General features: G+C 50.1%; 1 protein-coding gene across 1 annotated transcript; it reads left to right on the forward strand.

Annotated features, from left to right (window-relative positions):
• Positions 1-8,242: 8,242 nt before the first annotated feature.
• Positions 8,243-19,699, forward strand: LOC102568191 (C-type lectin domain family 4 member E). The gene is given in 7 exon segments (XM_019490022.2): positions 8,243-8,589; positions 9,505-9,603; positions 14,131-14,223; positions 14,796-14,879; positions 15,151-15,245; positions 15,247-15,344; positions 16,002-19,699. Coding segments are annotated over 7 exon segments (747 nt in total). The 5' UTR covers positions 8,243-8,465; the 3' UTR covers positions 16,156-19,699.
• Positions 19,700-23,393: the final 3,694 nt, after the last annotated feature.

Genomic DNA, 23,393 nt, shown 5'->3' on the forward strand with positions numbered 1-23,393 from the left:
ACAACTGCACTGGGATGTGACATGTTAAATCTTAGTTGCCTTAACTGGAGCAAGGACCTAAGGGAGCTCTCACCCAGTGAAGAAACCAAGGCCAGCTCTTCACACCCTGGCTCCAAAACAAGCAGCAGCATAGCCGTATTCACACGACCCTGCTCCCACACTGACCACCCCTGCCCCAAAGCAGAGCTAGGACTTACCTGAAGCAGCACTGCACACAAGGCTGTACCAGTTCCAGCTGGCAGGCACTGCCTTCCAGTGTATAGCCTGTAGCTGCTTTGTAGAGGCTTGCTAGAGCCTGTCTTGCTGCATGACTGCTGCTTATATCCCCTGCAGGAACCACCTGCCTATGTTCTGGAGCCCAAGTCCACAATGTGTGAACAATGGATTAATTTCATGAGAGAGCTGTTTCTGCTTCCTTTTGGAGACTAAAAGAAGCTTCCAAGGACCCTATCCTCACTGAGATTTGGAGTTTGTGGTGGGGATTTAGTCTCAGGCAATGGCATTGTGTATATTTCATGGTCAGTTGCTGGGCACCTGTGTGCTTTGAAACCATTTAGTTTTTATGCAGCCTCCTTCCACTGCCAGTCACCTTCTCCCCAGCTCAGTGACGAGCAGGATTAAGGTGGCAACTATTCACTCATCGGCTGCATTGGGCTGAAAAGACCTCTATTCCCTTTCAGCTGTGCCTGTTCCAGGCACTGGTGCTTCCACCATGTCTTACATCCCACCTTGCAGTCCCACTGCTGTCTACATGCTCCATGTGCTCTCTTTTACTCTAGGCCTGTTTGCTTTGGGAATCATTGCTCTTGGGTTCTAGAAGAAGCTGGTAACAGTAACAGAAAAAAAACTCCTCAGTGTTCTCCGTTTCCTGCATCAATGGTAATTTCCAGGAACCTCTTCTCTCTTCCCACCAAACAGGTTGGCAAAGCCTGATGGTAGAGTCTTCAGCACTGAGCCCTGTGTTCCTGCTAGCTAGCTTGGAGAATACATTTCCCTGCAGTTGTCTCCTCCGCAGATGCTTTTTTACTGGGGTTACATCTCTTCTACTATGGCATCAAGGTCATACAGTCAAGATACTTCAGTGAGCTGAAACATGATCAAGACCTAGGCTTGGCAGAATTTGATTTTTATTTTTTAATAATTTTGACAGCTAAAATCACTTTATTTTTAAACATTTATTTCAATTTTTATTGACAAGTTTTCAGGATTGGACAAAATTAGGGACATGGGGGCAGACAATTTAGTAATGATGGTATACTGTTAAAAGCTTTATAAAAATCATGTCAAAATATAAAAACCTAATATCCATAAATCAATAAATCCATACTTGCTTTAAATAATTATGGTTTTTCATCAGGAAAGAACCAGGCAGGCAGGGATCGGAAGAGGAGGGCTGTGGCACTTCCAGAGCTTTGGAAACACAGGGAGTGGTGAAGGCCACCCTTGCCCACCCCCCTGCACTTACCTGCCCAGGTCTGAGCAGGACCCAATACTCTTCTCTTATTCTCCCCCACCAGCTTTGGGTAGGGGTTTAAGTAGCCTGTTATCTCCCTCCTGCACTTTCCCCAATCTGTGAAGGTGCAGGAGGAATGATTAGGCTTTCATTTTTATCCCCTCTGACCCTCTCTTTCTCCACTCTCCTGTAACGGGGGTAAAAGTCCTCTTTCTATAAATTTTAATTATTACCAATGGCCATATTTTTTGTTGGTCTGTGAGTATGAGATGAAATCACCCTTTATCAATGTTTATCAATAAAAATTGAATCTTGCCAAGCCTATTGATAGCACACCCATGTGTGTGCTTCCTGCCAGCTACTGGAGTTGTGGCTGCTACTCTGACTTTGGGCAAGAGTCTGTCATCTGAGGAAACAGACTAAGGATCTGGGAAAAGAAAACCTGGAGCGTGTGTTATTTCTATGGGGCAAAAGTGGGTGGGGGAAGAAATGTACAGGGGGAGCTGGAAGCTTGAGGCATGCACCCCAATTTTGGTGGGCAATTTTTTTGAGGAAAGGTGTATGTGGTCCATGAGTACATATGGTATTTGCAATGACTGCTGTGTACACTGTGTGCTGTGAGTGTAGGAGAACTGTTCTCCATATGCCTTGGGTAGAAGGTGGAGGGCACACGCTCTGAATTATGCCTGAGGGTAGGGACTCTATTCTCAGGGACAGGAGTCCTGCCCCTGGACTGGCTTGCTTCTGGCTCCCTAGTGTGGGGATCCCATCCTGTGCTGTGTGGAAATGAGCTATGGACATTGTTCCACAGCATGACTTGTCCAGATCAGCACAACAGGGCCAGCTCCCCAGCCAGCCCAGCTGGACTGGCAGGAGTGATGGCACTGAGCTGACTCATGGACAGGGACAGACTGCAAGGAAGGGATTGGCCTGGTCTGTGGTACCTCTGAAGGGCTGGCGGGTGCCTAGGAAGAATTAGCTGGGTGGCCAATGGCACAGGGCACAGCTGGCTCCATGGAGGGGCTGACGTCTAGCCATGTGATGGAGCAGCACTGACTCGTCCACATGCACCAACAGTGCTGGCAGTGGTGCTGGCAGAGTCAAGCAGCATGGTCCATCCTGGCACACCCTGTGTAGTCCCTGACTTGCCCCCGGTCACTGCCTGTCTCGGTGTGGCCTGGAGGAGCAGGATTCTCAGGACTGAAGCAGAGCAGTGAGAAGGAACCACCCCTGGATACCCCTCAACTGCTTTGGCACTGACCAGATCTGATCTAGGGCTCCTTGGAGGGGGTGATTTAGCCCTGGATCAGTGTCAGCTGAATACCGATTGTGAGAGTCTGGAGGGGCTGAGCCCAGAAGGTTTAATTTGAGGGTTGCTTTGGGAGTAGGCCTTCACATGCTGGGTTTGTTTTCATTTCATTTTCATTGCGCTCCATTTTCCCCACTTGTATGTGGCCCCGTGCAAAAGCCAAAAGTAAATAAACAATTTTTCTAGGCTTAGGAACATAGGAAAGTTGGACTGGAAGGGACCTCACAAGGTGGCACAGTCACAAATAGTATTCTAGATCCAGCATGCATGGCCAGTTTGGAGCAGATGCCATATGCAGCATGTAACCCAAACTGGCCCCACAGCTGTGTGCAGTGGGCGCCAGCTTTGCAAACTGCATGCAGTGCATGCCAGACTGGCCCTGTGGGTGCTGCGTGTGGTGTGTGCAGTCCAAGACCCATGGGCAGCACCACAGACCAGATGATAGGGCTCTGCAGGTCAGATACAGCCCATGGACCATATCTTTGACACCTGTGCTCCAACTTATTCTCTTCCTTGTAGTCCCACTCATCTTCCCCTCATGGAGGTATAAGGGCCAATTTCAAAAGGAGAGCTGGAGAAAGAACAGGATGATGCCTAAGCTGTTCCATGATGGTCAGAGCATTGTGTTGGGAGACTGGAAAGGTACACATCTCTTACACTCAAGCTAAATGATTGGGTGAAAAAGTAATGCACATGGGGAAAAATAACCTCAAGTCTATGCACATAATGCTGGACTCTGAACTAGCTGTTATGACTCAGGAAAGACAACTTGAAGTCATTGTAGATAGTTCTCTAAAACATAAGCGCAAGGTGAAGCAGTGACCAAAAAAGCCCCAGAGAAAGTCTCAGCTGCCACTACACATCCCCCTGACACTAGTCCTGGGAGTGAAAGCAAGAAGAACTCACAGAGGCCCTTGCAAGCTGGTGAGATTGGATTTTGGATTTTATCCGGGATTTCCTGCTCAAGGGAGTAAAATGAACAGGTGCAGATGGGCAGGGAATGGGTTACTATGTTGGTCTGAGTTCCTGGGATGGTGGAAGGCCAGTGACACTGGGTGGATTGGATCCTGGAAACCCAGACTATGTGAGTGTCTTTTGCAAGCTACACTTGTTACCTCTACCCCTTAAGCGCAATATACAGAATAACACACATATGTATGTGCCAGGGTAGGGGAAAGGGAATAAGGGAGAAAGTGGGTGTAGCGTGCACTGGCCCCTTTTATACTAGAATGCTTCTGAACATGTGAAGAACAGATCTGCTGGGGAATATGATCAGAGACTGCCAATCCATTTCAGGGAGCAGCACAAACAGACATGGGGATCTATCTCACTGTCACCAAAGCTTCTCAGGATTCAAGTGATTTGGTGGAAATTGGAAGGACAGAGCAGGGTATTTACCTCTGTGAAGGGTGGGGGGAAATTGCTGTCTGATATGTTATCATATCATGCTACCAAGTGTAACAAATGCCTTTCCTCAGTGGGAGCATCCTCCTGGGCTGTAAACAGGAGAGGTTATCTTTCTGTCCACATGGCCTTGCAATTGTGGGATATCACTGTGAGATGCAGCTTCCAGATGCAGGATGCAGGACTCAAGGTCTGGACCTCAGACTTATCTATTGAGTTCTTCAATCTATATGCCCTAGAGCAGTATCTAGTGTTATTCCCCAAGGGGTTGTGATTTCACCACCTTTCTGAATATGCAGATCTGTGGAGGCATGTTCCAGGCTTTTTAGCCCCCTCCAGACTGGAACCCCTCTAGCTCCGCAATGCATTATGGAACTTGTCTTTCCTTGCTGGCCCCCTGGCAGGACCAACATGAGTTACTGAACATCCACATGCAGGAGCACTCACTTCTTAGTCCTGTGTAAGGAGCTTGGCCAAGCCATTGGAGCCATAGGACATGACTGAAGCAGCCTAGGCTGGTGCAGGAGTGGGTTATTATTGCTCTGTAGAAATTGTCCATCCCAGACTGAAACATGGTTAACTTGTGTGATGGGCCAAGCATTTGGCTGATGGGAGTGGAGATTTGCAATGCTACTCTGCAAGCTGTTTGCCTACAGACTGTTGGCATTAAGTACCCCCCTGGAAGGACAGTTGGGTTTTAGAGAATGGGATTTCCCACCAGCAATGGGGTCAGGATGGCAAAGAGTTTGTCCCCTATAGGGGTAGTGAATATGTTAACCAGGTGGACTCCCTCATCATGTTGGTTTCCAAGCAGATTTTTAAAACAGTGGACATAGGATTGGGGTGTGCATCTTGAACACACTTGCAAAGCTAGAGGTATTCTCACCTGGTATGGAACATAGACAAAGACTCACTAGCGATCCCTACAACCAGGAAGAGCCTCCACTCATGTCATGATACAGGCCCTGGGTCATGGGAGGGGAGAGAGATTTGGACTCTGAGCAGTGCCAGATTTAGGCTTGAGCTACTTAAACTACATCTTAGGGCCTCACAATATAAGGGGCCTCTAAATAAAAAAAAAAACAAAAAAAAACTGACTCAATATCAAGTTTTATAATAATTAGTTGGTAAATAAAGGAGATATGGGAAAATGACTCTCTAAATATGGACATTTTCATTCTAATATGACAAAAATATACATACATTGGATTATTTTTTATCATATGGGGCCTCTTAAACTGGACATAGTTTAGGGCCTTAGCATGTCATAATCCAACGCTGACTTTGAGGTATCTTCATCCGTGGTGATTTCGGTGTGATATTGCTAGCCATTGCATGTGGTATTCTGTGGGTTGTGAGACACCCTGGAATAGGTTTTCTTGTGTGTTTACAAGGCTTTTAATTACCTGTTGCACTTACTGAGATAAACATTTTTGGAGAGGGGGCTGCTAATCAGAATATTTTGTTCCTGATTAATTTAATAGACTTCCATCTTCTTCTTCCTCCTCCTCTTCTGCTGCTACTTCTTGCATTATTAAGTACCTTTTTAAATATAACATTTTCTCCTTGCTGTGGTGGGGGCCAGTGGCCATCTCTTTTCTTATATTCTAGTACAATCATGTGGCAGAGCTGGGGTTCTTGATGCATGGTTTTTAAATGAACAGCAACATTTCCTTAATCATTAGACAAAACGTCATGAAATGTTCAGATCTGCCCATCACCAGCAAGGCATTGACACATCTGTAACTCTAGATCAAGAAGCAAATGACACCAAAGAAATCAACACACAGAGTAACACACACACTGGACATTAGGAAGAACTTCTTCACAGTTCGAGTCTGGACATTAGGAAGAACTTCTTCACAGTTCGAGTCTGGACATTAGGAAGAACTTCTTCACAGTTCGAGTGGCCAAGGTCTGGAACGGGCTCCCAAGGGAGGTGGTGCTCTCCCCTACCCTGGGGGTCTTCAAGAGGAGGTTAGACGAGTATCTAGCTGGGGTCATTTAGACCCAGCACTCTTTCCTGCTTATGCAGGGGGTCGGACTTGATGATCTATTGAGGTCCCTTCCGACCCTAACATCTATGAATCTATGAATCTATAAAACTTAATGAGCAAGAGAAGAATGTAGCAGTGCTAGACTAGAGACAGCGCTGCTTTCTGACTACATTGCCCTTCTCTTCCTCTCCCTTGTAGTCCTTTTCTGTCTGCACTATGAAGGGTAAAAGGGGACAGTTTGGTCCTGGTGTGTGCCAGAGCTATCCTAGTCCCATTGATCCACAACCTGTTCCCTCTCTTGTGCTGCTTACAGGTCATGGTAGGGCCAGAAAGGGGTTGGGTCCCCTGGAGTAGGGGTTGAATGAGGTCCCGGTGCTTGATATGGGACTTACAGAAGAACCTGTGAGGGGCGGGGAGGGGGGTGTGCACATGCTGGTCCCTGGCTGCACAGCAACCCTTCCTAGTGCCAGCAGAGACCGTGCCCTGGCTGTTGCCCATAAATAGGTCCTTGAAGGTTCTGGGCCTTGTTAATTCATAAGTTCCTGGTCCTGTTTTGTGATGTGTGGAGATAGGGTTGCCAACCCTCCAGAATTGCCCTGGAGTCTCTAGGAATTAGATATAAATCTCCAGAAGACTGCTGAGAGTCACCTGGGAGATAAATAGTAGGGCATTCATTAAAATAAATATTAAGTGTTGAATCTTATTTATATAGTAGTCCAGTGGGTTTTTAAAATTTAATAGTAATGTGTGTTTGCCTTCCTGGTATAAAGTCATTAATGTCATTATGTCATGTGATGAAATCTCCCGGAATAGATTCGAAGAGAGTTGGTAACCCTGTGTGGAGCCCATTCCAGGCACCAATATGTTGTCTATGAGCTGCCGTATTGCTTTCCCACAGGCACCTGGGTAATTCAAGTCCCCCATTGCCCTCTGGCCTTGTCCTTTGGAGGCTTCTGTCAATTCAAAGTAAGAATCATCAACCTCCACCTACTGATTAGCGGTCTGTAGTAGACCCTGCCCAGGCATCACTTGTGTAAGTTGTGCCTTTCATCTATATCCAGAGGTGTTCATGACTTACACAAAAAGATCAGAAGAACTGGGATTGTATGGTCTGGAGAAGACAAGACCGAGGAGGGGTTTCATAGCTGTCTTCAAATAACAAGGGAAGTTTTCAGCAGGGGAAATTTGGATTGGATATTAGGATGAGCTTGGGATGAGAGTAGTTAAGCATTAGATCTGACTACCTAGAGAGGCTGTGGAATCTCCATCCTTGGAAGTTTTTTAAGGGCAGGTTAGATGAGCACTTGTCTAAGATGGTTCAGACAGGGATGATCCTGCTTTGTAGAGGGGACTGACCTAGATGATTGCTTCAGGTCTCTTCCAGCCTGGTAGCTTTATGATTCAAGAAACCTTCCTGGACGTTTATGTTTAACCAGGAAGACAGGGGAGAAAACCTGCAACTGCTTCTTCCTCACCCCAGGGTTCTGTGGTCCTTTTTAGTCTGCCCAGGTCAGATCTGGCAGTATTCCTAATGCCCACAGAGATGAGTAGCATAGGGTAAGACTACCCATAGGACTGGAGAAGCCATGGGAACCTGTGTGGGGTGGCTCCAGGGAGGCAATATTTAATCTGGGAAGAAAGGCCAGGTCAGTAGACAGGTGCCTCCAGCCCCATCAGAAAAGAATCTCTAACCACCACCTACTGCTCTATCTGAGGCTGGATCCTGGATCAGTTGGGCTCATTCATACCAAGTAAATTTTACCGCTTACAGATTGAACTCTCCCTTCTTGTGCCCCCACAAATCAGGGCCAACCCCAGCAGAGATGGGCCTGGCACTGCCTGTTGCAAAGCTGTGGGATTCTTCTTAAAATGACAATATTTGGGAGGTAGAGAACGTTCCTCTTTCACTTCTGCATTTCCTTCTGCTTCTGTGTATATTTTTTGAAGCAGGGTCTTAGGCAAGACTCTAGTAGTCTATTTTCTGTGGTAATAAGCATCCGGTATGAAACAAAATGACAAAAGAATTGATGCAATTTCCTCTCCTCTCCATGCCCCTGGTTTGGCTCCAGGCACTGGCTCTCTGCCTGGGCCATCAGTCCTTTGGGACACCAGCCCTGATCAGGCAGTATGCTCTGCAATAGGAGACTTGGGAGCAGGGAGGGGAGAGCAAGCTCCTGGCAGAAAAGATGAGCACAGAGAGGAGACCCAGGCCTGGAGGTAACGTGATCACTGGGGTTTCTTTTCTTGTGTTTTGAAGGAAGTGGGTGGAAACAAGGGGCTGGAGAAGGCAGAGGAGGGAGAAATGGATGAGGTCCAAGCAAGAGAAGAGTTTGAGAGGAAACAGCGATGGAGAGGAGGGAAGAGACCCACAGAGAGAAGGGAACTGAGAAGATATGGGGCTTGGCAGAGCACGCCACAAGAAAAAGGTAAGAGAATGAAATGTGAGAGGGAGATGTAGTGACCCAATGTCTCCTGCAGTGACACAGATAAATAGTGCCCACAGAAGGGTGGCTGCCACATGTCCATAACTAACCAAGGCAAGCTTCTTTGGTGATACCAGCCTTAAACATCCTCTCCCATATCAGAGCCAGCTGGGTCATTGTTTTATCAATTTAGGTTTTTACCAGAACCTGTGAAAACCCTGTCACCATTCTCCCAGGGGAAAGAGCCCACTTGACAGGACCCTTTTGGTCTCCACTTTGTTCTGATTTTTCTAACCCCATTTACCCAATGGGTGGAGCTGGCCAAGCAGCAATTGCATATGGGAGAGGGGAGGAGGCAGCGACATAAAGAAAGGAGAGTCATGACTGGAACGGATGGGAGAGGGGGGAGCTGGGTGGAAAGAAAACAAGGAAGGAACTGGTAGAGGGGAGGCAGCATGGAAAAGGAGGATAGAAAGGGGCAAAGTTGATAGATGGAAAGAGATGGAGGTGAAGGGAGAAAAGTCAGGGAGAGGAAGAGGGAGAGAGAGATGGGAAGTGGCACACAGGGGGGGCAGAGGGAGGATTGCAGGAGAGTAAAGGAGGCATTGTAGGATACAGAAATGGGAGAGAAAAGTAGTGCAGAGCTGGGGGCTAGGGGGAGGCAGGCATTGGAGGTTGAAGGGAAAAGAGGCAAGAGCAAAAGTAGTTGCAATGGGAGACCCAGCATTGGCCTCAAGCCCTGCATCTGACCCACCTTTAATTTCAGATGGCAGAGCCAGGCTATGGTCTCTAGGAGATCCCCTCCCCTGTCTTAGGATGCTATGTTGGGAAGAAGGAGCGGGGTGGTGGCCTCCTGGTCCCTCAAACTCTCCTGTCTCTGGCACTGTGTGAGATCTCTGCTCCTTTCTTGTTTTTCAGGCCCTGCCGAGGAGAGAGGAGGCTGCCCCTGGCTGAGCCTCTGGACTACTCTGATTCCTGCCCTTGCTCTCAAAGCCTGTGTCATGTGTGGCTGCCTTGGTGGGTGCTGGATGCTGTTTATTTACTTGGATTTAGGAAGAAGGGAAGGGGTGGAGGAGGGGAAGTAGGTATCAAGCATGCCTATATCAGAAGCAACCAAATCTCAGCAGGGGTCAGGAAGTGCTCTGTCAGATATGGACATGGGGGGCTGTGGCCATTCTATGAGGCACCTGGCCTCTGTCTCTGCCCAAAGCCAGACATGGGGCAGGTGACAGGACAATCTGCTTGCTCCTCAATTAGCCAGTTTCCTCCTATTTCAATCAGTCCATTTCAACCCCAAACTGTTGCGCCCAGGCACTGGCCAAGTGGTGGAGCGAAAGTTGATACCATGAGTCCAGAAGGTGCCAAACCCAGACTCTAGTGGATAGCACCCAACAGTCAGATATGACCCAAAATCCCACACATGTTGAGTGAGTCTTATAGTCTTGGGATCTCAATTATGGCTGCTTGGATTCTGGGAACAGCCTGCACTGCAGGGCCACATGTCTGCCACTACCTAGCATGGCAAGAGGAGGGAGGGAAGGGAAATAAAGGGAAGAGGAAGAACCCTGCTATTGGGGTGTGCCAATTCACTGCTGCATTGCCTTTCCCCATGTTTGTCACATGCTGCTGTTGTCTTGTTGATTGGGGTATCTTGGATGGATGCTGTCAGTCAAAAGAACTGACTCAATAGCCAGTGAATGGATTAAGGGAGCTCAAGTAGGTGCCAAGTTCTCCATCCAGAGAAGTCTGTTGTTGGCTTTTGCATAGACTAGAATACAGTGGTCACATCAGGATAGTTCTGAGCAGAAGATGATGACAACCCCAGGTTATACACAGGGAAGGAGGAAGGAAACAGTGTGCCTGTAACAGGGAGCTGGAGGATCCTGTTACTTTAAGGAAAATGTGCAGCAGGCAGTTGAGCAGGAGCTAGCTGCACTGTCAGAAGCTGGCTGTCCAGGCAGCCTGAGAGTAGAAACTGTGCAGGCCGGGAGCGATCTGGGCCCTTTTTCGCGCTGCGCAGGCTGTGGCCAGCAGCCCGGGCACGCTGGGTCGGAGAAAACAGGTGGCACGCTAGAATTAGTCACGGACTCGTAATGGTTGATTCAAGATTGTTTACTTACACCGAAGATGGTCGCAGTGTAGGCTGGACAGTTTCCCAGGCACAGCTCCACTTAAATCCTCATTTGAGGACTCAGACAATATTCGGCACTCCCATGGAGTTGTTGAGGCTCCGTGGATCCTTTTGCGCGCAGGGAGAGGGATACGTCGAGGATTGCGAACGGTGACGGGGAGAGGCTAGAGGCTGATCAGACCTCTGTTGCCTGCTTGAAATGCGCTGGGTCCGATAGGCTCCGCAGCGCTTAGAGATCTTCACACAGCGTGAAGTCTCCTCCTCCTGGTGTTCGTGGAGTCCTCCAATTTGGGCAGAAACCACTCAAGCTTTTTATACGGCTAGCAAGCCAATCACTAGCTGCCACGTATGAATAATTTTACGCAAGCCAATAATGGGGCTCGAATTATAATACAAATGGCGGGAACTCTTTGCACCGTGCATCTCTGTGCTGCAAAGAAGAAATGCACACTGCAAAGAAAGCTACAAATTGGTGGGAAAATAATTCAGTGGTGCCAAAGCACACACAAAACAAAAATCACACCCTTGGGTTGTGACAGAAGCCACAAGCAGCTCAGTGGAGAGCTGCAGCTGGGAGGGGCAGGCTGCCTATTAAATAGCAGGGAAACCCCTGTACTAACAGGGCAGTGCTCCAGGGCACATAAGCCCAGCACTAGAAACAAGGGGGGGGCAGCCTGGCTCTGCATTAGGGCTGTGTGAAACAGCACTGTTCCACTTCCACATCAACGTTTCACCAGGACAGTGTTTCATTTCAAGTTTCGTTTAATTTCGAAAGCACTGTTCCATTTTGTTTAATTGAAACTGTTTCATTGTTTCAACTCTGTTTTGATGTTTCACCCATAGGCTATAATGGGGAAGCACAAAACTGCCTATAACTTGTCATTTCTAACCTGCTTTAGATGAAACTTGCTGGGATGGTAGCCCCTTCTGAGGGCATGAAGTCTGCCAAGTTTCAAGGAGATACTTGACTCCTCCCAGGGATGCGGGGGACCCCAATCTGCCTGCTGGATCACAGGAGGCTGCTCCTGCTGCCTGGGATGGGTGACAGCACCAATCTTCCCTGCGCTGGGTGTGGACTGCGCCCAGCACCATCCCAGGCAGCAGGATCAGCCTCCTGTGATCCAGCAGGCAGATCGAGGGCCCGTATCCCCCATGAGGCCTGTGGGGCTCTACCAACTCCTCCCAGGATTGTGGGGGGCCCCCGATCTGCCTGCTGGATCACAGCAGGCTGCTCCTGCCACCTGGGACAGGCAGCAACACCAATCTTTCTGGTGCTGGGTGTGGGTGTGCCCAGTGCTCTGCCGGACTCCTCCCGAGAGTGCAGGGGGCCTCCGATCTGCCCGCTGGATCACTGGAGGCTGCTGCTGCCAGCTGGGACCAGCGCTGGGTGCAGCCCACACCCAGCGCCGGGAAGATTGATGCTGCTACTGGCCCAAGCTGCCAGCAACAGCATGCTGTCACCCGGTGTGCAGATTGGGGGCCCCCTGGGAGGGCTGTGCCACAATCCTCTCGGGGGGCGCACCCCCTGGATTTGCATGGGATGACAGGAGGCTGATGCTGCCAGCTGGGACCAGCGCTGAAGCCAAGCCCAGCTTCAAAACTTGAAACACGTTGAAACTTTCTAAACATTTTGAGTGCCCTTGTTTTGTTTTGAAGCTGTTTCTAAGGCTTTTGTTTTGTTTTGACTTTTCTGTTTGGAGCTCGAAACGCATCAAAACAGCTTCAAAATGAAACACCCAGGGAAATTTTGCACAGCCCTACCATGCATGCTACAAGGTCTCCTGGGGGAAAGGGGCTGCAGAAGGAGCCTGACAAGTGCCCTAGCCACCCATGAGAGCTGGGAGGTGAGAGCCCAAAGGGAGGTATGGCCTGCCCAAAGACATCAACCCAGAGTTGGGGGATGTTTTTGTTGTGAGCAGTTGCTTGTATTTGTGTTGTGTTAAAGCTGAAACTGGAGGAGCAGGTTGTGGCTAAAGGGGGCAACAGGAAGGCTAGAGGAGTGCCTGTGAGGACCCCCACATAAAGCCCTGTAGGATCAGGGATCAAAAGGGGACTAAGCAGCACCAGAGCCACCTAGCCTGGGTCAGGGACCCAGGAAGATGAGGGTTGCATAATTAGTTTTGCCCAAGTCAGGGATACCAGAGGGCTGAGAGGAAAAAAGGAAAAGTCTTGCTGGGGGCCCAAAACCTGAGAAAGATGAAGCCAGGATCAGGGAGCCCAGAGCCCAAGAAGGGGAAGAGACAGGTGCCAGAGGCCCAGAGGCTGACATAAGGAGAGATCTGAGGCCAAGGAAGCCAGGCTGGAACAAGTGAGCATAGCTGGAGGCTGGCAACCAGAGTAACAGTTTGCTTTCATCAACAAAGCTAACCGCACTTTATCATACATCAGCAGATGCATGACAAACAGAACTAAGGAAGCGACACTTCGCCTCTATGCGGCATTGGTCAGACCGCAGTTGGAGTACTGTGTCCAGTTTTGGGTGCTGTACTTCAAGAATAATGTTGATAGACTCGAGAGGGTCCAGAGGAGAGCCACCGGCATGGTCAGGGGCTAACAGGACAAGCCCTATAAGGACAGACTCAGGGATCTGGACCTCTTCAGCCTCTGCAAGAGAAGGCTAAGAGGTGATCTTGTGGCCGCCTACACATTCATTAGGGGGACGCAGCAAAGGATCAGAGATGCTCTGTTCACCAGGACACCTCTTGGGGTGACAAGGAACAATGGTCACAAACTGACAGAGAGCAGATTTAGGCTAGATATCAGGAAAAACTTCTTTACGGTGAGGGTGGCCAAAAGTTGGAATGGGTTTCCAAGGGAGGTGGTGCTCTCCCCTGCCTTCGGGGTCTTTAAGAGAAGGCTAGACAGGCATCTGGTTGGGGTCATCTGACCTCAGCACCCTTTCCTGCCTATGCAGGGGGTTGGACTCGATGATCTGTTGAGGTCCCTTCCGACCCTAGCATCTCTGGATCTATGAATCTATGAAAGCCAAGAGGGCAGGGACCTCTACAGGAAGGTCCAGGACATTGTCTGAATAACATCTGTGAAATATGGGTTCTGCTGTAGGGGTAGCAGAGGCCATGAGCTGCCCTTAAGCTTAGGGCAACTGGTGCCCCAGGGCATTGACAGGGCCAGAAGGGCCCCACTTACTGCTTGAGGGGCAGGATTGGGATCAGCTAGGTCCCAGAGGGTCCTGTGGACCAAATTACAGATGAGATTTAGCTCTGGGACCCTGGAGCAGCTTCCCTTTTTACAATCAAATGATTTCAGCAAGGTGTGGCAGGTGAGAGCAAAGGGAGGGTACCCTCAGGGGCTGGAAGAGGGGCAGAAGCCACATGGCCACCAGGAGGTGTCACGGCTGTCCCTGGGGTCCAGTCCTATAGTGCCCATTCTCTTTTTCCCTCTTCTTTTTCCAGTTCTCCTCGTTAGACAGCGCTGTGAAGAGCACAAGATTCTGCGCCAGACGTCTACTGAGTGGCACTGTGTCCTGGAGACACCGGAGAGTAAAGGTCAGTGACAATGTTAAGGAGAGTGAGGGGGCAGGGATTGACCCCAGCATCAGCATCCATGGCTGTGACCCAATCCACACACAGCTTTGGATTGATAGCAAACACCTATGGGGGTTCTAGCGATGGACTTGTGCGGAGAGGCCAGGAGGTCTGTTCAGAAGGACAAAGAGTAGGGAAGAGGCAACACTGTCCTTTAAGCACAGGAAGAACTGCTTCCCAACACTGAGGCCCAGCACACCAACCTGCCCAGGGAAAAAGGTGGAACCACATTAACTGAATCTGGTGGCTTTGTCTAGACAAGGATTTAGCGATGTGTGGTGAGAATGTGTTAGGTAATGAGCATCAGTCTGCTCTTAGCTTATTGAACATCTTCAAGACCAGCATCTAACAGTGTAAATTTTAAGCTAGGCTGCACACAGACTGAGAGTTGGGGAAGGACAGAGTCAAATGAGCTAAACTGAAGAAACAATCCTGCATCCTCAGCAGGGAGTAGAAAAGAGTCAGCACCAGCAGGGGTTTCTCACCTTTACTCCTGAGCACATCATGCTCCTTGACTTTCTCTCCCCTCCCAGCACAGGCCTGGATGTGCTGCCCTGTGGGCTGGAAGCCCTTCCATACCAGCTGCTACTACTTGTCCTCTGACACCAAACCCTGGGGTGAGAGCCAGAAAAACTGCACAGGAATGGGGTCCCACCTGGTGGTGATCAGCACCGAGGCTGAGCAGGTGTCTGATTTAGGGGAGGGGGGCATTCAGAGCTAGCTATGGGTGGGACCTCCCCACATACAGGCTGGCTCTGGCATCAGAGTGGGGAATTCTGTTTGTTTCCTTTCCACTACCACTGCCACTCTCACCCTGCAGGGACCCTGCCTCCTGCTGTCCACTCAGCACTTGCAGCTGGTGAGATTGCATTTTCGTTTTTATTTCAGAATTTCCTGCTCAGTTGGGTAAAAGATGTTACAGACAGACAAAGCAAAGACTCTATCAAGGATTTCCTGCTCAATTTGTTAAAAGGAACTATTACAGGCAGGCAAGAGAGGAGTTACTACATTGGTCTCAGTTCCCAGAAGGTGGAAGGCCAATGGCACTGGGTGGATCAGACCCCGTATAACCAGGCCACAACGTGAGTATTCTTTGGCAAGGGCCCTGTTACCAACAGAGTAATGCACAAGTGCCTGTGTGAGGGGGAGAGAAGTAGAAAAGAGGCAGGGAGTAGGGACACAACACTGTTTCTTTGTGTATTCCATATTAATCCAACAGTGTATGGTGTAATGCAAGAATTGGCAATCTATGGCCCCTGGGCTGAATCCAGTCCACGGAGCTTTTTGATTCAGCTCGCAGATGTGGGGTTTCCACAGCAGTCAGTGCTGAGGGTCTTTAGCAGCAATTGCTTCCCTCATGCTGGTGAGGGCGGAAAAACAGCAGTGGCAGCTGGATCTTAGCACTTGGCCTCCTACCTCCCAGCCTGCATCTGACCCAAACTTAAACGCCTTTAAAGTTTGCCAACCATTGGTGTATGTGGGTATCTACATGTGTGTGAATGAGAGAGGGGGAAACCTTGTCCCCATCTGAAGTGAAGTGTTAGGCAAAGAGTGTATCTGTTGGGGCAACATGATCAGAGGCTGCCAATCCATACCAGGAAGCAGCACAGCGGGAGTTGGGGGAATGTGTGACTCATAGGCCATGATTCTCACTGTTTCTTGCTCCTCACCTGCCCTGGCTCCTTCCCCCATGGGCCGCCTAGCACTGCATTTATGACCCTGGAGCTTCTCTTCTGCAGGTTTTGGAGGCCTAAGGAACCAAGTTTCCTCGACAATGAGACATGCACGGTCTTCCACATGGATATAAATCAACAAGGGAACAGGAACTGGAAAAACAACCCTTGTACCCATGATTTTTATCGAATTTGTGAGACTACAGCAGCCAATATTTGAGGAGAAAGCCCTTCCCATGTGGGGTCTGAAAGCAGAGAGAGGTGGTCGCTTTCCTTGGGGAGCTCCCAAGGAGATGGACAGGGGGTTTGAATGTACCCTGGAAGCTGGGACTGTAGGTTTACAGGGGGGGTTGGGGAGGAGGTTCCTGGGCAGTAGCCTGAACTCATCATCAGTAAAAGCTCTTAGAAAAAAATCCTAATGGCTAAAACACATGTATAGTGGAAAAAGCCAGCTTCCAACAGAGCTTTGCTTGTAATATCAACAAAACTGCCCATGATATCACCCTAGGAGGGCAATGGAAAAGTGGGGTAGAGGGGAAGGGCTGAAGGCATTGCCAAGGAAGTGCTGAAGACAGTCACCATTCACTATATGAAACCAGCCTGTGCCCCCCCTCTCCCATCCCCAGAGTCCCTTGGAATGGTCTACTGGGGGAAGAGCTTTGCACAGAGGTAAAGGGGAAGCTCTAGCTTTGCTTACTGAATACTTGGGAGAGGAGCTGTGCCCTTCTCTGTACAAACCACTGACTGACCCTAGCATTGACCAATACAGATAAGGAATTTTGACTACTTTGTTTGTCTTTAGCTGGTTGTGAAGGATTTCCCAGCTGGGGAAGGGAAGGAATGGGGCAGAGATGAGGCAACATTTCTGGGGAAATGACAGGTGCTGCTCTGCTCTTCTGTGGTGCCACAGCCTTGAGCAGCATGCATGCATCGCTCCTCCAGCCAAGTATATGTTGGTGGGCTGAAAGGAGGCATGCTTAAGGGACATGAGGCCAGATGTCAGTAGAGCCCTATGTTCCCCATGACCTGAAGGCTTAGGAGGGCAGGGCTCTCTGCTCCTCTGCTGGGGAGGACAGGAAAAGCCAGCTCTGTCCAGCCTCATTCCCATGCTGATGACCCAGAATCCTGCTGTTCAGGCATTGTGGTGGTGTTGGGCATTGGCCAAGTGTTAAGTGTATTTGTGATGGTGATGGCTATCTGTATTGTGTGCTGAGAGGGCAGGGATCTCAGTGTGCCCTGAATAGAGAGTCTCCAAGAGAGCAGTAGCTCTGCATTATGGCTGGGTAGAGACACTGGGTTCCAAGGCAAAAGTGCCTAGTCAGAGAGTGGGAGCTGTGCATTCAGAAGCAGAGCAGTGGGAATGGACAACTCTTAGCCACCTGAGACTGACCAGACCTGGAGGGCACAATTTGGCTTGGGACTGTAATCAGCTGAACATGGAATAGATGAGGCTGGAGAGGCTGACCCCCTCAGGGATTAATTTGGGCTAGTTCTGGAGCTGTGGACAGATGCTATATTTGAAGCACTCCAAGTGCCTTTCAAACATTTCAGAAAGTAAGGGTGCAGATGTTCATGCCTGATAAAAAGCTTCAGAAACAGCTGAACCACTTCAGGGGGGTCGGACTTGATGACCAGGGGGTCGGACTCGATATCTTTGAAGCTCCTCACTTTGAAATACTTCATGTAAAGTATGCATTTTCCAGTGGAGCCTGATAGATTTCTCAGCCTTCCCATACCCCTTAGTGGTCCTCTCCTGCCCACTATGGTCCAAGTAGCCACCTCTGTGACATATGACAAACTCCATTTCTCTGAAGCACAGGCGTATTAGATACTACAAACCTGTTTGCTCTTTATTGCACAAGGCTGGTTCCTTGTTTTTACTGGGCCTTCCTTATCTGACTTTCTTACTATCTGTTGTTGTTCTGCTAAGTCTCCAAGTCTATGTGCAAACTGCACATCAGCTGTTTGTGGCAGTTTGGAGTTGCTACCATTCATCCAGAGAATCTCAGGAATCTTGCTACTTAAGTTAAGTAGCTGCAACATGCCATCTGCTTTCCTCTCTACAAGGTGCTATACCAAAACAGCATCAATGACCTGTTTGGATCATGTTACCTGAAGCCAACATCCACAATGTGCTTACCAGCCTCATCTGCCTCATACTCAAGGTGCACTACCACCTGGAAGCAGGCAGGGGTACTGGACCTATTTTCCTTTTGGGGCAAAGAGGAAACCCAGCAGAAGCTCAGAACAAGCACCATAAACAGTCTGTGTTCAAGCATATTCCTGCTGAAATGGAAACCACAGCCACAACCATAACTGGCTTTGATGTGGCACTAGTGCTAAAGTGTTGATGGTGTACTACAAGAGAGACCAAGATGCCACTTCGGTCTCCAGAGTCCAGTCATCTGCAGTCATCTGCAGAGTGACACATGCCTACTTACAAGAACCTGTCAAGGATCCTTGAAGGGTATGACTGTAGAGCCCCACTATCTGGTCAACACCACAGGTAACCCTCAGCCTACTGAAAACTCTGATGTCTCCAACCAGGAGGAAGGGGAAGCTCTACTGCAAGCTGTCCCTGATATGGCTCAGAAAAACACAGGAGGGGCAGGAAGATTTAGTGGGTTCCCTCCTCCTTTTGGGATAAGAAATATGAGGTTTACCACCTATTCCCCTGGGAGACTTCCCATGAGACTAACATCTACCAAGTCATGCCGTCCTGGAGACCTTCTCCTCGACACTATACCAGATCATGCCACAGCAGGCCAACTCCATGGTGTTCCATTCAGTCTTGTCCTTGTGACAGGCTGGCTGGTAGTGATTTAGCCCAGGGGTTTTGAAAGAGCAAAAGATGATTGGAGGACTTGGGATTCTCTTTCCTCACCAATCTGGTAATGATTTGGCCCAGAGGTTTTGAAGGGGTAAAAGATGATTGGAGGACTTGGGATTCCCTTTCCTCACCAATCAGGCCCAAGAGACTCACCCTCCATGTCCCCTGATTGGCCCCTTGGGTCACCAGGAGGGGGATAAAAGGGGCAGCACGGCTGACTCAAGGGAGACTAGCGAGGGACCACAAGGAAGGAGATTCAAAGAGCTGGCAAGAGCTGGGCCAGCGGGGCGGGAGCAGTTGCCCCAGAAGAGCCTGAAGGAGTGGGACCTGCAGGCAGCAGTTGGGCCCTCAGCACCGCGGCATGTGGCCAGCAGGAGAGGCTCCCCAACTCCAGCAAGGATGTGAGCAGTGACCTGAGAGGTTTCCAGCCCTGCTCCCAGCTCCTCCAGTAAGAGGCCAGGCAGCTCAACATGAGGCTGGGGCTCCTGGAAGGTCAAGACCCCTAGCAGCTTAAAGCTGTGCCAGTACTGGTGGCTGTGTGGTAGAGTTTTGACCTACCATGTGGGAGATTTGACTTCAAGTCCCAGCTAGGGTGAGTGAGTTAACAAGAAGAAATCCTGCTTACAGTGGAAAGGGGTCATTGTGTTCCCTGCCTTTCTCCCCCTCCAGGTATCTAGGCCCTATATTCCTTGACATCTTGTATTTTGTGCCTTTTGTAGTTCACCAACCAGTATTGTTTGTTCTGCTGTTTGTGTTTTACATTGTGGTTAACCCTGTCTTTTGTCAACTGGATGAATATGTCTGTGATTGTAAGTGTCTAACCTTTATTGAATCCTGCCCCCTCAGGGCATTGTAGTGTCCCCTACACCCCCTGGTTTATACTGGTTATGTTCCCAGTATTGTTCTCTTATTAAAAGGTATATGGTTAAGTCCCCATTGGTGGTCTTGCTCTGCTCTATAGGGGGAGGAGGGTCCCTACACCTCCCACAGCACTTGTGCACCTGCTTTGATCCCTTCAATTGGAGAGGGGGTACCTCTTAGAGTACCGCCCAGCTTACATCCTTGTTGGGCACATAGGTATTTGTGAAGCAGAGCAAGTAGAACATCTTGGGGAGACACCATTGTAGGGCCTCTGACATGGCCATTGCACAAAGGCTAGCACATGAACTGAAACAGGACAGAGAACAAGCATAGGTGGGGCTTAACTCTCAACCTTCAGCAGTGAACCAGGGATAGGATCTCTTGACACTACTCGAGCAGGGACTGAAGAGTGAGGAGACATTGTGAGTCATCCAAGGTAGGCTAACTCTGACCTGCTTAGAGAGTATGTCCCAGAGTGCAGGGGGATCAGGCTGTTGAATCACTATATGCAGAGCAGGGCAGCAACCAGGGACTTTTTTTTTAAGTCCCCAAATCAGGTAAGAATCTCCCCCTAACACCTTTTTGGCAACCTCTCCTTTCCCTTCAATGCTCACTGGCATGTTCCTCCCTCTACCATTCCCCTTCCTCCCCTACCCACCATTGCTGCTGTCTCTGGCTGCTCTAGGGGCAGGGAAAGCTCCAGAGCTGCTCCTGCCCCACTCTATCTGGGCTGCACAGAGCACCAGGCTCAGCTGGGGACAGCAATGGCAGTGGTGGGTAGGTTTTCCTACCTTCCTCAACTTGTTCCCAGGGTAATGGGGAACATCCAGGGGGACCAGGCAGAGAAGAGGAACCCACTGACTGCCCCTGTCCTAAGACCCCTGTCTCAGGCTATGGGCTGAGGAGGGAGAGGAGGATCCACATGGTCAACCAAAGACTGCGGCGCTGGTGTCGTCGGGAAGGCTTTGGCTTTCATGACCACAGCCCGCTCTTTGGCGAGAGAGGCAGCGAGCTGCTGGGAAGAGATGGCCTCCACCTCTCTCCCCTAGGGAGGAGGCTCTTCTCAGCCAGACTGGCTGACCTGCTCCACCGGGCTTTAAACTAAGCCCGCTGGGGGACGGGGGCACTACTGCCACTGCTGGCCTGCTGAGCAATTTTTGCAAAGCCAGCAGGTCAAGGCACTTCAGGGAGCCCACCCCTGCCCCAGCCCTGGCAAAATCGGTGGGCAAGGAAGGAGCCCCCCAGGGGGCACTTGCCTGCCTGTACACTAATGCCAGGAGCTTGGGGAATAAGCAGGAGGAGCTCATCCTCCTGCTCAATGCAAATAATTATGATGTCATAGGGATAACGGAGACCTGGTGCGACTCCACCCATGACTGGACCACGGGTATAGATGGCTATACCCTGTACAGGAGGGATCGTGTAGAGAAAAGGGGCGGGGGTGTAGCTCTCTATGTTAAGGAAAGCTACACGTCCCTGCAAGCCAATATTGGCGACCAGGGTGGACGGCTGGAGACCCTCTGGGTTAAAATCCGTGGGGAACACGGCACAGGGAACAAAATGGTGGGAGTCTATTACAGACCTCCCACCCAAAGTCCTGAGCTTGACCAGGAGTTTGCCCAGGAACTGGCTGAGTGAGGCCGCATGCTCCAGGACCATGGTTGTCATGGGTGACTTCAATTACCCGGACATCTCATGGAAGGATTGCTCAGCAAAATCTGAGCGGTCGCAAAGCTTTCTCTCGTGCGTGGATGACCTCTGCCTGACTCAAGAAGTCTATGGGCCAACGAGAGGCAAAGCGCTGCTCGACCTGGTGCTGGCTACTGGGGATGACCTAGTTGGCGACCTAGTGATCGATGGGAAGCTGGGTGACAGCGACCACGAGCTGATCACCTTCACCATCTGCCGAAAAGCTGGCAAGTCAGTCAGCAACACGGAAGTCCTTGACTTCAGGAAAGCCGACTTTGACAAGCTCAGGAGGCTTGCCAGTGAGGCCCTAAGGGACCATGGCCACGGGGAGAGGGGAGTTCAAGAAGAGTGGTTGCTCCTCAAGGGAGCGATCCTCAATGCACAAACTAAGTCTATTCCATCTAGGAGGAAAGGCAGCAAGAGGGCACAGCAGCCCCCCTGGCTCTCCAGGGACCTAGCAGACCACCTGAGGCTAAAAAGAAAGGCCTACAAAGGATGGAGGATGGGAGTCACCTCCAAGGAGGATTATTCTGCACTGGTCCGGTCCTGTAGGGAGCAGACCAGGAAAGCCAAGGCTGCAACTGAACTCCAACTAGCTTTGAGCATCAAGGACAATAAAAAGTCCTTTTTCAGATATGTGGGGAGCCGGAGGAAAAGCAGGGGCAACGTTGGACCCCTGCTGAACCAGATGGGGCAACTGACAACTGACGCCCAGGAAAAAGCCAACCTATTAAATAGGTACTTTGCGTCGGTCTTTCTTCAGTCCCATGGGACACCTGTGCCCGCTACAGGACAAGGAAGTCCGGCTGAGGGTGATCCCCTGCCCTCCATTAATGCTGACTTCGTGAAGGAACATCTTGAGAAGCTGGATACCTTCAAGTCAGCCGGCCCTGACAATCTTCACCCCAGGGTACTCAAGGAGCTGGCGAGCATCGTAGCCCAGCCTCTAGCACGGATCTTTGAAAACTCTTGGCACTCTGGTGTAGTGCCCAAAGACTGGAAGAAGGCCAATGTGGTGCCTATCTTCAAGAAAGGGAGGAAAGTGGATCCGGCTAACTATAGGCCCATTAGCCTGACTTCTATCCCAGGGAAGATCTTAGAAAAGTTTATCAAAGAGGCCATCCTTAATGGACTGGCCGACGCCAACATCTTAAGGGACAGGCAGCACGGGTTTGTTGCGGGTAGGTCTTGCTTAACCAATCTCATTTCCTTCTACGACCAGGTGACCTATCACCTGGACAAGGGAGAAGAGATTGATGTCATATATCTTGACTTCAAAAAAGCCTTTGACCTGGTTTCCCATAATCACCTCTTAGAGAAACTGGCCAATTGTCGCCTTGGGTCCTCCACGATCCACTGGCTGGAAAACTGGCTCCGGGGTCGGACCCAGAGGGTAGTAATTGACGGAAGTCACTCATCGTGGTGTCCTGTGACCAGTGGTGTCCCCCAAGGCTCTGTCCTTGGACCCATACTGTTCAACATCTTCATTAATGATGTGGACACTGGAGTCAGAAGTGGACTGGCCAAGTTTGCTGATGACACCAAACTTTGGGGAAAAGCATCCACACCAGAAGACAGGCGGGTGATCCAGGCTGACCTGGACAGGCTCAGCAAGTGGGCAGACGAGGATCTGATGGTGTTCAATGCCGATAAATGCAAGGTTCTCCACCTTGGGAAGAAAAACCCGCAGCATCCTTATAGGCTCGGCAGTGCTATGTTGGCCAACACTATGCAAGAAAGAGACTTGGGGGTCATCATTGACCACAAGATGAACATGAGCCTGCAGTGCGATGCTGCGGTTAGTAAAGAGACCAAAACGCTGGCTTGCATGCATAGATGCTTCTCAAGCAAATCCCGGGACGTCATTCTCCCCTTGTACTCGGCCTTAGTGAGGCCGCAGCTGGAGTACTGCGTCCAGTTTTGGGCTCCACAATTCAAAAATGATGTGGAGAAGCTTGAGAGAGTCCAGAGAAGAGCCACGCGCGCGATCAGAGGTCAGGGAAGCAGACCCTACGATGACAGGCTGAGAGCCCTGGGGCTCTTTAGCCTGGAAAAGTGCAGGCTCAGGGGTGATCTGA

Source organism: Alligator mississippiensis, chromosome 4 (genome assembly GCF_030867095.1).
Source record: "Alligator mississippiensis isolate rAllMis1 chromosome 4, rAllMis1, whole genome shotgun sequence".
Lineage (NCBI taxonomy): Eukaryota > Metazoa > Chordata > Crocodylia > Alligatoridae > Alligator > Alligator mississippiensis.